Source organism: Miscanthus floridulus, chromosome 16 (assembly GCF_019320115.1).
Source record: "Miscanthus floridulus cultivar M001 chromosome 16, ASM1932011v1, whole genome shotgun sequence".
NCBI lineage: Eukaryota > Viridiplantae > Streptophyta > Magnoliopsida > Poales > Poaceae > Miscanthus > Miscanthus floridulus.
In genome coordinates this window covers 30,698,589-30,711,668 of record NC_089595.1, presented here as the reverse complement: position 1 = coordinate 30,711,668, position 13,080 = coordinate 30,698,589, and the positions used below count along the sequence as shown (strand labels likewise).

The window sequence follows — 13,080 nt, the reverse complement described above, 5'->3', positions numbered from 1 at the left end:
ATTAATGTTCGGTTCTTTCTCTCAACTACACCATTTTGTTGAGGAGTATATGTTGCGGAGACCTCATGCTTGATCCCAACTTCATCACAATAGGCTTCAATGTTTGTGTTGTCAAATTCTTTTCCATTATCACTCTAATCTTCTTGAGCTTCACTTCAAACTCATTTTTTGCTCTCTTGGCAAACTTCTTGAAGCATAATGCAACTTTGGATTTGTCACGAAGGAAGAACACCCATGTGTATCTTGAGTAGTCATCAACAATCACAAGACAATAAAGATTTCCTCCCAAACTCTTGTATGTTGTTGGTCCAAATAAGTCCATGTGAAGGAGCTCTAGCACTCTTGTGCTTGACATGAAAGCTTTTGTAGGATGAGTATTTGCAACTTGCTTGCTGGCTTGACATGCACTACAAAGCTTGTCCTTCTCAAACTTCACATCCTTCAACCCTCTCACCAAATCATTCTTCATTAGCTTCTTGAGTGAGCTCATCCCAACATGAGCAAGTCTTCTTTGCCATAGCCACCCAAGTGTTGTTTTGGTGAATATACATGTCTTCAAGTTAGCATCTTTGGAGGTGAAGTCCACTAGATAGAGGTTGTTGTATCTAAATCCCTTGAATATCACTTGATCATCATCTTTCTTGGATACAACCACTTCTCGGTAAATAGGCATTGAAAGCCAAGATCACACAATTGTCCAACGGATAGCAAGTTGAAGCTCAATGAAGCAACATATAGCACATTTGATATTGAATGATCATTTGATATTGCCACTTTGCCCAATCCTTTAACTTTTCCCTTTGAATTATCTCCAAATGTGATTCTTTCTTGTCCATCTACTTCTTCATCTAGTGAGGTGAACATACGAGGATCACTGGTCATATGTTGTGTGTAACCACTATCAATTACCCAATGACTTCCACCGGTCTTGTAGTTCACCTACACATAAGAGGTCAAGCTTTAGGAACCCAAACTTGTTGAGGGCCCCTGACTTTCTCAACAAGTGACTTTGCAACCCAAATTTTCTTAGGCCTATTCTTGTTGGGAGGTCCTAAGAACATGACTTTCATTTTTCCATTAGAGTCCTTCCTAAGCATATAATGAGCATTGAAAGCAAAGGGTCTAGCATGCTTGGGCAAGGGTTGTGGTGGTGGAGTTTGACACTCAAGGGCAAAGTGGCATTCTTGTCCACACTCAAAACACTTCTTTGGCTTTGACTTTTGTTGTTGTTGTTGAGCTTGAGCCTTCTTCTCTTGGTTTGCCAAATACCCAATGCCACTTCTATCCTTCTATCAGTGTTTTGGACCGACGGGCCCACAACCAACTAGTGAAAATGTACTGCGTGCCCCTAGTCCCGGATGGTGATGCAAAGAGACACAAGGTTTATACTCGTTCAGGTAATAGGTGCCCTACGTCCAGTCTGAGAGATCAATCTTGTATTCCTTGCACCAAGGTGCTTGTAGTAGGGGTTTACAAGTAGGACGAGAGAGGGAGCTAGTCCTAGGTCTCTGCATGGAGCGGTGTGGGTTGCTTGAGATGTTGATCTCTTGTGGTGAGGAAGTGAACGTGTGTGTTCGTGTTCGTCTGTCTCATATGTCCTCCCCCTTCTAAGCGGCCCCGATCACCCCCTTTTATAGTTGAAGGGAGGCATAGGGGCATTACATGGGGTTGCTATGTGGTGTCGTGTGAATAGAGGCGGCATATCCGAGCCTTGTAGCTTGTCGCTGTGGCGGCATGGTCAGCGAAGCGGTCTTATCCTTGATGCACTGGAGCGACGCACCGGTCACGCCCGATCCTGTGCGACGTGGGAGCTCCAGTGATAGCTTGACGCAGGGCATGGCGGACGATGTGCTAGTCGCTGTATGTCAATAGCGTAGAGAGCCGAGGCTCAGTCGGTGTAGAGGCCGAACCATCGTGGGGGCTCGGCGGGCGTGAATCCCGAGGCTGCTGAGACCCTAAAGTGGATTGCCGAGGCTCGGAGGGAGCAGTTGGTCCTGTACACTGATTCTAAGGCTACAGTGACCTAGACTTGACTCCCCATGCCTGCGTTGTTCTGAGAGCAAGGGTTAGGTAGCACAGTGCAGTGCGGGCATTAGTCGTGGGCACAGTACCGAGCACAGCAGCCGGTAACCCCTGCCCCGTCCCGTCCCGGATGGCATGGTGTTGATGCGACTCCCATTTCATCAGTCGTTCTGCTGTGTCGAGCCGTCGTTCGACTGACGTCATGGAAGTGGTTGGTCGCATTAGTTGGACATGACGTTCTGTCAGGGAAGTCGGTCGAGGCAGAGGCAACGGGGTTGTTGCCGAGCTGGCCTCAAGCGAGGCAAAGAATCGGCACCTCGTCTGAGGCCTTATGTGCGAGGCCTCGAGCGAGACAGAGAATTGGTACCCCATCCGAGGCCTTTCATGCGAGGCCTCGAGCGAGGTGGAGAATCGGTACCCCGTCCGAGGCCTTTCGTGCGAGGCCTCGAGCGAGGCGGAGAATCGGTAGCCTCAGACAAGGTGGGGGTTAGCCAGTAGTTGTCTCTTGGCTTTGATTTTGACAGGGTCTAAGCGATTTTTTTGGTTTTTGCTTAGGGGACCCCTTTTTATGGTACTCGACAGTAGCCCCCGAGCCTCAGGGAGCGTGTGAGCGCTCTCCCTAAGGTTTTGACGAGACTTGGCTCGTGGTAGCTCCTGGCGGGATGGTGTTTCGTACTTGAGGCCTCGGTGGGTGCGCGCGAGCACACCCACCGGGTGTAGCCCCCGTGGCCCTGGAGGAGTGGATTTATTCCTCTAGGGGCTTTTCTCATGTTGTGCGAGGGGTTTTATTGCGTTTGCCGAGCCCATGAGGGCGAGTTTGGGTCGCTGGGTCTCGACTTGGTTGTAGGAAGAGCCACCAAGCCTCTATGCGGAGCAAGAGGGCGATCAAGAGTTTCCTTGTCATTTTTGTGCGGCTCTCATGCATCCTTTTCATTCAGAAGGAGGGGTGGAGTTTGCTAGGCTACCCTCGGTGGGTGCGAGCAGTGACGCCTCCGGTGAGCTGTTATCGGGTAAGTCCAAGTGGAGGCACATGCCCCATTCGATAGGGGTCGGCTGGTGGTCCAGAGACGCACTCCAAAAGTACCAGAGGGCTTCTCTAGTGGGTCCCAAGGCCGTTCGATGGGCCCTAGATGCTCGGCGCCTCCCTACGGTGGGATCCCATTCAGAGACCTCCCTGCTGGTCTCGGACATGACTTAGGGCATCCTAAGCAATCGCTTGCTCAGGCCTCAGCCATGTACGGGCTCACCCATAGTTGTCCTTGACTCTGTTGTCCTAGGGCGGCTGTTGAAACCCTCAGGGGCCTAGCCTTCGAACCCCTGGATCGTAACGGGCTCAGTGCCTAGTTCCTTCGTCTAAAAGGAATCGGGTGGGGGATATTCCCCTCCCATCGGCTGACAACAGCAGGTGCGCCTTTTGAGGCGGTTTCTCAGGGAGACAGAACGACACCTGCCATTGCTATGGTCGGATGTGACGCGATGTCAGTGGATGGGACATTACTGTGTGCGCGATTAATAAGGAAAAGGTGGGCGCGTGGGTGGTTTAATCGGATCGGGATTAACTGCGCCATTTCTGAGGGAAACTTCCCCGATTTCATCACCCATCCATTCCGTCCCTTCCTTCATAAATATGTGACGAGCCTCATCCCCCTCCTCCTTACCTTGCCTGCATTTGCCTTTACTGCCTTCGAGCCATTGCTGAGAGCAGAGAGCTCCGGGGAGAAGAAAGGAGAAGGGCGAGGAAGAGAGAGAGAGAGAGCCTTACCACCGTAGTCGCCTCCTCCACCACACCCATGGCCAGCGGCGCCGTTGTCCTACAGGCATATCCTTGGGGTCCGTCCGACATGTCCGTGGAGACACTGCAGTTGCTCGTCGACGACAGCCTCCTCCACCCAATTACCGACCCCAACAGACTGGAGTGGATCGCTCCAGGGGGCAAGCTGGAGCCGAGGTCGCGCGATGGCTATGTTGTGAGCTTCGTGGCCTTCCATGAGCGCGGTCTTAGCCTACCGGCGGACCAGTTCATGTGGGCGCTCCCACACTACTACGGCGTGGAGCTCCACAACTTCAACCCCAACTCCATCGCGTAGGTGGCCATCTTCGTCACCGTCTGCGAGGGGTACTTGGGCATTGCCCCCCACTGGGAGCTGTGGCTCCACCTCTTTCGAGCGGGGCTCACCACCAAGCCGATGGGCACGAAGGGCATGCGGAAGGCGATGAGGGCCGGCGGCTGCACTCTCCAAGTGCGCCAAGACCGGCAGCTCCTCTACATCCTGGCCTAGCTTGCATCGTCTAACCATTGTTGGTACAATAGCTGGTTCTACCTCCGCAATGACGACGGTGGACTTCCTCCCTATACCGGGTGGGTCGTGGAGAGCCAGCTGGAGAAGTGGAGGTATGGCGTCGCGGTGGTTGATCAGCCCAAGCTGCAGCCGCTCCTAGAGGCATTAGAGTGGCTGCGCGACCGTGGCCTTATGGCGGCTGTGGTCGTGGCGGCCTTCCACCACCGGAGGGTGCTGCCACTGATGGCTCAGCGGTGGCGCCTGTTCGAGATCACACCGGATGAGCTGGTCGATGGCATCCGGATGTCCACCGTCGCCCTCTTCGATGAGGAGATTCTACGTCGAGTGAGAGAGACGGTGGAGGGGCGGCTGAGGATCAGTGGTCTGACCCTATTCCTGATGCGCCCGATGCGGGGGTACATCTCTCTGGTGAGTCCCGCGCTGCCGCTGCCCCCGAGGCTTCCTTGGCCTTTGCATTTTCCTGTTCCCTTATTTGTGTTCGCCGTTCCTGCAGGGGATGAGGGATGTGCGAGCCTCCCCGCCGCCCATTCCTGAGGACGCAGAGTGGTGGGCGGTGAACTGGGCGCACGCCAAGGCGCAGAAGAAGCGGAAGGATGCCGAGGAGGCAAAGCGCAAGAGGAAGATCCATGAGCGCAAAGAGCTGGAGAAACGCCGCCGGCAGCAGAGGCGGGACGGTCTCCCGGTGGAGGCGTCTCCGTCGCCGTCACTATCAACGGACTCTTTGAGCGATGGCGACAAGAGCGAGGTGGGGCGGGGCACCCTGGACCATCTCCCTAATGTCAGGGGGATGGCGCTCGGGGGTGTCGGCAAGCAGCTCGGCGTTTCCAGGAGGAGGAGGAGAGGACGCCTCGGGGCCGGCGATCGCCCGCCCCGGGGCCGAGGCCGACACGCTCGAGGCACAGGCGTTAGGGAAGCGCACCATTAGCCCAGTGGGCTCGACAGCGGAGGTGGAGCAGATGGCGGCGGAGGCGACGCGACCACCACCGCAGAGGGTCAAGGGGGCGTCGGAGTCCGGCGAGGGCCAGCCGACATCGGTGGACACAGAGGCCGTGCCTCTACCGCCGCTGCCGCCGTTGCGGAGGACGAAGGACGCAGTGCAGAAGCGGTTATGTCCCCACTCGAGGTAAGTGCTTTGTCAATGTCTGCAGCCTCTCCCGCTCATCCCTTGGTCATATGCTAATCTTGTGAGTGCTTTACCCTCAGCTGGAAACGTCAGGTGGAAGTGCCCGCCCTAGCGCCACGTAAGGCGCTCAAGGTGAGCACTAGCTCCACCGCCCAATGGGTGGTAGAGGCGCAAGCCGCCATACAACGTGGCACGGCGTCGGCGAGGGCCAACCCGAAGGAGCCGATCGCCCAAGGAGAGGATGCCGAGGCGGCCACAATGCAAGCGGGGGAGGAAGCGCCTATGCCCCATGAGGCCGAGGCCCACGAGTCAGATGGGGCCAAGGCGCCCTCAGTCGCTGAGGCCACCGAGGCCGAGGCCGAGGCCGAGGCCCCTAAGACTTTTAAGGCTGAGGCAACGAAGGCCAAAGCATCTAGGACCACCGAGGCCGAGGTGGCGGAGGCCGAAGCCCCCGGGACCACCGAGGCCGAGGTGGTAGAGGCCGGCATGGGCGCGGCAGAGCCGGTGGCCCAGGAAGCGAAGACGGAGGCGGGGCCAGCCTCAGTACCGCCCCTGGTCCAAGGCCCGCCACCATCGCAGGAGAGCGCCCGGGAAGTGGAGGTCCATTCGATCTCCTTCGATGATACTTCCTAGGGGAAGGAGGTGGCGGATGCCGAAGTGGCCAGTCCTGTGGAGCAGCCAGCTCTGACCTTTGGCAAGGGAAGTTCGGCCCTCGTCCGGGTACAACCCAAGCCTCGCAGGTGGGATCACCCGCGCGTCTTGTGGTAGAGCCAGGACGACCCTAAGGGGGAGCCTCTGTTCGCCCTTGAGGACACGGCCGAGGGGGGCACTGGAGCACTTTTGAGCAATACCACCAGCTGGTGGAGTGGTCGCTGTGAACAGTGCTGTCCATCATGGCTGACGATCTGCCCGGGGTTGCCTAGGTGCACGCCTTCTTTCCCAGCGCTGTGTCATCTTTTTCTGAGTTTTCTCACAGTGCATGACCCCTGTTCTGCCTATCTAGGAGCTCGAGGCCCGGTCCCTTGGGAAGTCGTTGTTCCTCCGGCGGGAGAGGGACGTCTGGGATCAGCTTCGACAGCAGAAGGACCTGCTCGCCAGTGCCAACGAGATTCTATCAGCACGGAGCACGGAGGTGGAGGACCTTCACCTTTGTTGTGTTGATATGAAGGCCAAGGCGGCCATGGCTCAGGAGTTGGCCGCCCCTTTGGCGGCGCGGATCAAGGAGCTGGAGGAGGAGCTGACCCGGGTGGTCAGTGAGTGGGACACCTTTAGGTCCCAGGCTAAAGAAGCGACGGCCTCTGCCAAGGCCATCGCTGGGCAGTTGGGGGCGGAGTAGGGTGCACACCTGCTAACGAAAGGCACCCTGGCAGAGGCCCTCAAAGTGGCCGAGGCCTCCCAGGTTGAGGCTTTGGTCTGGAAGGGAAAGGTCGAGGGTGAGTCCTGTTCCCCTTGTTTTATTTGTTTTTCTTGTGTTCGACCCCTAACTCCCTGGTGTGATGCAGAGCTGGAGAAAGAGGCTTCTAAGGCGGCCGAGGCCTCTCAGGTCGAGGTCCATTGCTGGAAGGAGAAAGTTGAGGCCTCTCGGGTCGAGGTCCAGCGTTGGAAAGAGAAAGCCAAGGGTGAGTCCCATAGGGCTTTGCCCCTGTTTGGCTTATTTTCTTTTGCGCTTAACCCCATCCTGCTTGTTTTGGCGTAGGGTTGGAGAAGGAGGTCTCCTGAACAGCTGAGGCCTCTGTTGCAGTGTAGGCGGTTCTCCAGGCCGAGATCAGGGAGCGAAACGCGCTGTAGAGCACCGCCCGTACCGTCTGCGAGGCCCTAGAGGTTGAGGGGGTCGAGTTGGGTAGCTCCCTTAGGAGCCGCTTGATCACGTTGAGTGGCCAAGTGCGCGAGCGACTCTGAGGGGCGCTGCACATGGGCGTCAAGCGTGCCCTGGTCGTCGTCTCCTGGCACTATGCCGGCGTCGACCTCGAGGCTGTCAGCGACGGCTATGTCTTGGCTGAGGATGATGAGGATGCCGATGAGGAGGTCACGAAGCTGATGGAGGTGGCTGAGGGCCCCGGCACGGTGCTAGCCAAGCTGTTTGAAGAGGAGGTGGTTCCTCCCACGCCATCTGCCGACGCTGGAGACCCTGAGCCTTGACCTAGGCCAAAGGGGCCATGTAAATAAATTAGGATTATTATTGTACTGTAACGCTTGTGGCCATCGAGGCCTTTTCTAAAGTACTTATGCATCTGTGCTTCTTAATCATTTTTATTGTGTTTCTGAGCCTCTGCCCTCTGTCTCGTCTCTGAACATATCTCTTGCAAAAAACTTCCTCGGAGCCTAAGCTGCCCCTCGGACAAAAGGTGGTGAGGGAGTGCCGTAGCCCAGAGGCGTAGGTCGTCTCAGGACTCAGCCGGCCTTTTGGCCTTGAGATAGTCTTTCAGTCCTTAGGTTTTTTACAATCAATTTGTTAGAGCACGCTAGAGAGTTTGGCGTAGAAAGTTTTTTGAAAAACGACTAAAAATGATGCGTGGGACTTAGGGGGGACTCCCCCCTTCTAGCCCCCGAGGGAGGCTCGGTTCTGCAGAGGCAGAGCCCTGTCTCGTTCGAGCCCCACAGTGGGCACCTCTGCTGAGGCAGAGCCGAGTCTCCCTTATGGTGTTATCATAACACTGAGGCCCACGATGGGCTCGGGGGGTTTCTCGAAAAATTAGAACAACTAAAGAACGCTTCTTTATTGTATTTCGAGAAACAATGTATTCAATGCTTGAAAATTTAAGGGTAAAAGCGACGTAGTTGTTCTATGTTCCAAGTGTTGGTGAGGATTTCACCCTTCTCGTTGGCTAGCTTGTAGGTCCTAGGCTTTAGCACTTGGGCGACGATGTATGGTCCTTCCCACGGTGGGGTCAGCTTGTGGTGGCCCTTATTGCTCTGCCTCAGTCTTAGCACCAGATCGCCCACCTTCAGGTCTCGGCTTCGAATGCGCCGGGCTTGATAGCGTCGTAGGGCTTGCTGGTACTTGGCCGAGTGTAGTCGAGGGCGTCTTCATGGGCAATGCGGTTGCTTTGCTCGTTGTAGGCCTGTAGCCTCGGGGAACCGTACTCCAAGTCAGTGGAGAGGATGGCCTCAGCTCCATTGACCAGGAAGAACGGTGTGAATCCCATGGCTTGGCTTGGAGTGTTCCTTAGGCTCCAGATGACCGACGGGAGTTCGACAAGCCATTTCTTGCCAAATTTCCTCAACCGGTTGTATATTCTCGGCTTGAGGCCTTGTAGGATCATGCCGTTGGCACGCTCTACTTGGCCATTTGTCCTAGGGTGTCCTATGGCCGACCAGGCCACACGAATGTGGTGGTCGTCGCAGAACGTCAGGAACTTGTGGCCAGTGAATTGCATCCCGTTGTCAGTGATGATGGTGTTCAGAACCCCGAACCTGTGGATGATATCAGTGAAGAACAGCACCGCTTGCTCGGATTTGATTCGATTGATCGGACGAGCCTCGATCCACTTGAAGAACTTATCGATTGCTACCAGCAGATGGGTGTAGCCCCCGGGGGCCCTCTGTAGAGGCCCAACCATGTTGAGCCCCCACACGACAAACAGCCACGTGATGGGGATGGTTTGGAGGGCTTGGGCCGATAGATGCGTCTGTTGTGCATAGTACTGGCATCCCTCGCAGGAGCGTACGAGCTTGGTGGCGTCCGCAACTACCGTTGGCCAGTAGAACCCTTGGCGGAAGGCGTTTTCGACGAGCGTCTGAGGAGCTACATGGTGCCCACAGGCTCCCACGTGCAAGTCCCAAAGTAGGGCTTGGCCTGCCTCGGTGGTGATGCATCATTGGAGGACGCCAGATGGGCTTCGCCTGTACATCTCGCCGTTGCTGAGGACGTAAGTCTTGGCTCGCCGAACAAGCCGTCGGGCTTTGGTCCTGTCTACGGGAAGCTCTCCTCGAACAAGGCAATCTAGGAACGGGACCTGCCAGTCCGTGCCCTGGTTGGCCTCGGGAGGCTCCATGTTGACTTCCATGACCTCGGGTTTGGCCGAAGGGGTCTTGGTGACACATGGGACCTCGGGCCCTACGGTGGGCTCGACCGGTGGGCCCTCTTCTATCGCCGAGGCATAGTCGATGGAAGGCTTGTGGAGGTCTCTAGAGAAGACGTTCGGGGGGACCGGGGCCCGTGTCGACGCCATCTTTGCCAGTTTGTCCGCAGCTTTGTTAAATTTCCGCGCGATGTGGTTGAGTTCGAGACCATCGAACTTGTCTTCAAGGCATCATACCAGCTTGCAGTACGCCTCCATTTTGGGGTCATGGTAGTTTGACTCCTTCATCACTTGATCGACGACGAACTATGAATTGCCCCGTACGTCGAGGCACCGTACTCCAAGTTCGATGGCGATCTGCAAGCCGTTGACGAGGGCTTCGTACTCGACTGCGTTGTTGGAGGTGGCAAAGTGGAGCCGAATTATGTAGCGCATGTGCACTCTGAGGGGTGAGATGAAGAGCAGACCCGCACCTGCCCCAGTCTTCATCAAGGACCCATCGAAGTACATGGTCTAGCATTTCGCTTGGACTTGAGCAGGTGGCAGTTGGGTGTCGGTCGACTCAGCCACAAAATCGGCCAAGACCTAGGATTCAATTGCTTTTTGAGGCGTGAAAGACAGGGCTTCCCCCATGAGTTCGACGGCCCACTTGGCTATCCTACCCGAGGCCTCTCGGTTATGGATTATCTCTCCCAGAGGGAAAGACGACACCACGGTCACCGGGTGGGACTCGAAGTAGTGACGTAGCTTGCGTCGAGCCAAAACTATGGCGTAGATCAGTTTCTGGATGTGGGGGGTAGCGTGTCTTGGTTTTGGAGAGCACTTCACTAATGAAGTAAACAGGTCATTAGATGGGTAGAGCATGCCCCTCTTCCTGCCTCTCGACTACCACGGTTGCGCTGGCCACTTGGGTCATTGTGGCAACATAGAGTAAGAGGGCCTCACCCTTGGCCGGGGGTACCAGGACGGGTCGATTGGTGAGCAATGCCTTAAGCTTGGCGAGGGCTTCTTCGGCCTCGGGGTCCAAGAAAAGCGTTCGGATTTTCTCAAGAGGCGGTACAGAGGCAAGCCTTTTTCGCCAAGGCGCGAGATGAAGCGGCTCAGGGCCGCGAGGCATACCATGACCCTCTACACTCCCTTGAGGTCTCAAATTGGTCCCATGTTGGTCATGGCCGAGACTTTCTCCGGGTTGGCCTCGATGCCGCATTCCGAGACTATGAACCCCAAGAGCATGCCTCGGGGGACCCCGAAGACACACTTCTTGGGGTTGAGCTTGATGCCCTTCTCCCTGAGGCATTTGAAGGCTATTTCCAAGTCGCCAACAAGATCACTGGCCTTCCTGGACTTGACCACGATGTCATCCACGTAGGCCTCGATGGTTCGCCCGATGTGCTCACCAAAGACCTGGGTCATGCACCGTGGTATGTGTCCCCTGTGTTTCTGAGGCCGAATGGCATAGTCACATAGCAGTACATGCTGAATGGTGTGATGAAAGAAGTCGCAAGCTGGTCGGACTCTTTCATCTTGATTTGATGGTAATCGGAATACGCCCCAGGATGGCGTGGTACATTCCCTTGAACCCAACCACCTCGAAGGTGAGGACCTCCTTGCGGTAGTTGGAGGGAGTGCCGAAGCAGACGGGCAGGTTGATGCATCCGAGGGGTCACGTGCGTTTCCCCGGCACGATGTCGTGGAAAAGCGTGGCATCACCCCGGAGCTGCGACCGGTCGAGCTCTAGGAGCTCCAAGGTGTTGGCATAGAGGATGTTGAGGCCGCTGCCTCCGTCCATCAACACCTTGGTGAGCCGGGTGTTGCCGATGACGAGGTCGATGACAAGTGGGTACTGCCCGGGGTTTGGGACATAATCGGGGTGGTCATCCCGATCAAAGGTGATCGCCTCCCGAGACTAGTCAAGGTATTAGGGAGTGGCCACCTTAACCGAGAAGACCTCCCGATGTTCCCTCTTTCGCTGGCGCGCTGTGAGGCACGCTAAAGGCCCACCGAAGATCATGAAGGCGTTGTGCACCTCAGGGAACCCGTCGTCCTTGTCGTTGTCCCTATCGCCGGCATCCCACATCTTGGCGTCGTCGCTGGGGAGCCCGAGCTTGGCGTAGTAACACTGGAGCATGGTGCACTCTTCGAGGGTGTGCTTCACTGGGCCCTAGTGGTACGGGCAAGGTTTCTTAAGCATATCGTCGAAGAGCCTAGGGCCTCGAGGATTCTTGTGATCTGCGACCATGACTAGACCGGCCTCGAGGACCTCCTGCTTCCCCTGGTGACCATTTTTCTTTTTCTTGGGGAGGCGGGGAGCTGAGGCCTCGGGGGCCTCGTCCCTCCGCTTCCCCTTGGTGTTGTTGTCGGAGAAGATGGCCCCGACAACCTCTTCACCCGAGGCAAAGTTGGTGACGATGTCGAGGAGCGCGGCAGCCGAGGTCGGCACATTCCGGCCTAACTCTCGGACCAGGTCACGGCAGGTGGTGCCAGAGAGGAAAGCTTGGACAATTTTTGAGTCGCCGACGCTTAGCAACTCGATGCATTGCTTGGAGAAGCATCGGATGAAGTCTTGGAGAGACTCGTCCGGCCCCTAGCGACAACTTTTGAGGTCCTAGGAGTTCCCAGGGCGCACATATGTGCCCTAAAAATTCCCGACGAAGACCCTTACCAAGTCGCGCCAGTTGTGGATCTGCGAGGGAGGAAGGTGTTCGAGCCAGGCTCGCGCCAAGTCTGATAGGAACAACGGGAGATTGCGGATGATGAGCAGGTCATCATCCGCGCCGCCTAGCTGACAAGCCAGGCGGTAATCGGCCAGCCAAAGTTCAAGGTTGGTCTCGCCGCTGTACTTTGTGAGGTTGGCCGGTTGCCAAAACCGGGCCGGGAAATGAGCGCCGTGGATAGCTCTGCTGAAGACTCGAGGGCCAGGTGGCCCAGGAGAAGGACTACGGTCCTCCCCACTGTTGTAGCAGACACCTCGGTGCGGGTGGTAGCCTCGGGCAGGCCCCTCGTTGTCGTGGTGCCGTCACCTTCTGACCACATCATGGTTGCCTTGCGCCTCGCGTCGGTCGCCGAGGCGGTCGTGCACCGAGGGGACCCTGTTGGCCGTCGGTGCCCAAGCGGGCTCGGGACGAACCGAGGCCTCCCTATCCTACCAAGGCGGTGCCATGGGAAGCTCCGAGGCGCCTCCTCGCCATCGAGAGGCGAAACTTTTGGCCTGCTGCACCGCGGCAGTCTCAAGGAGGTCTCGGAGCTCGCCGTGAGCCCATCGCCCCTCCGTGGTAGAGGGCTCGGGCATCGTTCGGAGCAGCATTGCCACCGCCGCGACGTTTTGGCTAGCGCGGTTGAAGCTAGGGGGTTGCTCGCCCCCTTCGTCGTTGTTGATGCGGCGGTTGATGTCACGAGCCCTCCGTCGGGCTTCTCTGCCATCACCGCGACCCCGCTGCTCTTGCTCAAGAGTGTCTCAGAGCTGCTGCAGAAGGAGTCGGTCTTGCTCGACTTTGGCCTGAAGCTCACGGAGCTGCTCCAGGTCCAGACATCGAAGTTCCTTGGGGGCAAGGTCTTCGTTCCACGCTGCTCGGGGCTCAATGCGTGGAGGTGCGGCGCTGCCTGCCCCCTCGGG

The 13,080-nt window shown here is 56.9% G+C and overlaps 1 protein-coding gene across 1 annotated transcript; it reads left to right on the top strand.

Annotated features, from left to right (window-relative positions):
• The first annotated feature begins 5,278 nt into the window (after positions 1–5,278).
• Positions 5,279–6,781, top strand: LOC136510511 (uncharacterized). The gene is made up of 3 exons (XM_066504931.1): positions 5,279–5,445; positions 5,526–5,988; positions 6,449–6,781. The coding sequence occupies exons 1-3, from the start codon at positions 5,279–5,281 to the stop codon at positions 6,779–6,781; spliced, it is 963 nt and encodes a 320-aa protein (XP_066361028.1).
• Positions 6,782–13,080: the final 6,299 nt, after the last annotated feature.

What these genes read in the sequence shown, in the direction of transcription:
- LOC136510511 (XM_066504931.1), top strand. Translation starts at nt 5,279, where the DNA reads ATGGCGGCGGAGGCGACGCGACCACCACCGCAGAGGGTCAAGGGGGCG. An exon ending in CGGTTATGTCCCCACTCGAG is followed by an intron (nt 5,446 to 5,525) that starts GTAAGTGCTTTG and finishes CTTTACCCTCAG; the next exon opens with CTGGAAACGTCAGGTGGAAG. An exon ending in CGGAGGCGGGGCCAGCCTCA is followed by an intron (nt 5,989 to 6,448) that starts GTACCGCCCCTG and finishes CTGCCTATCTAG; the next exon opens with GAGCTCGAGGCCCGGTCCCT.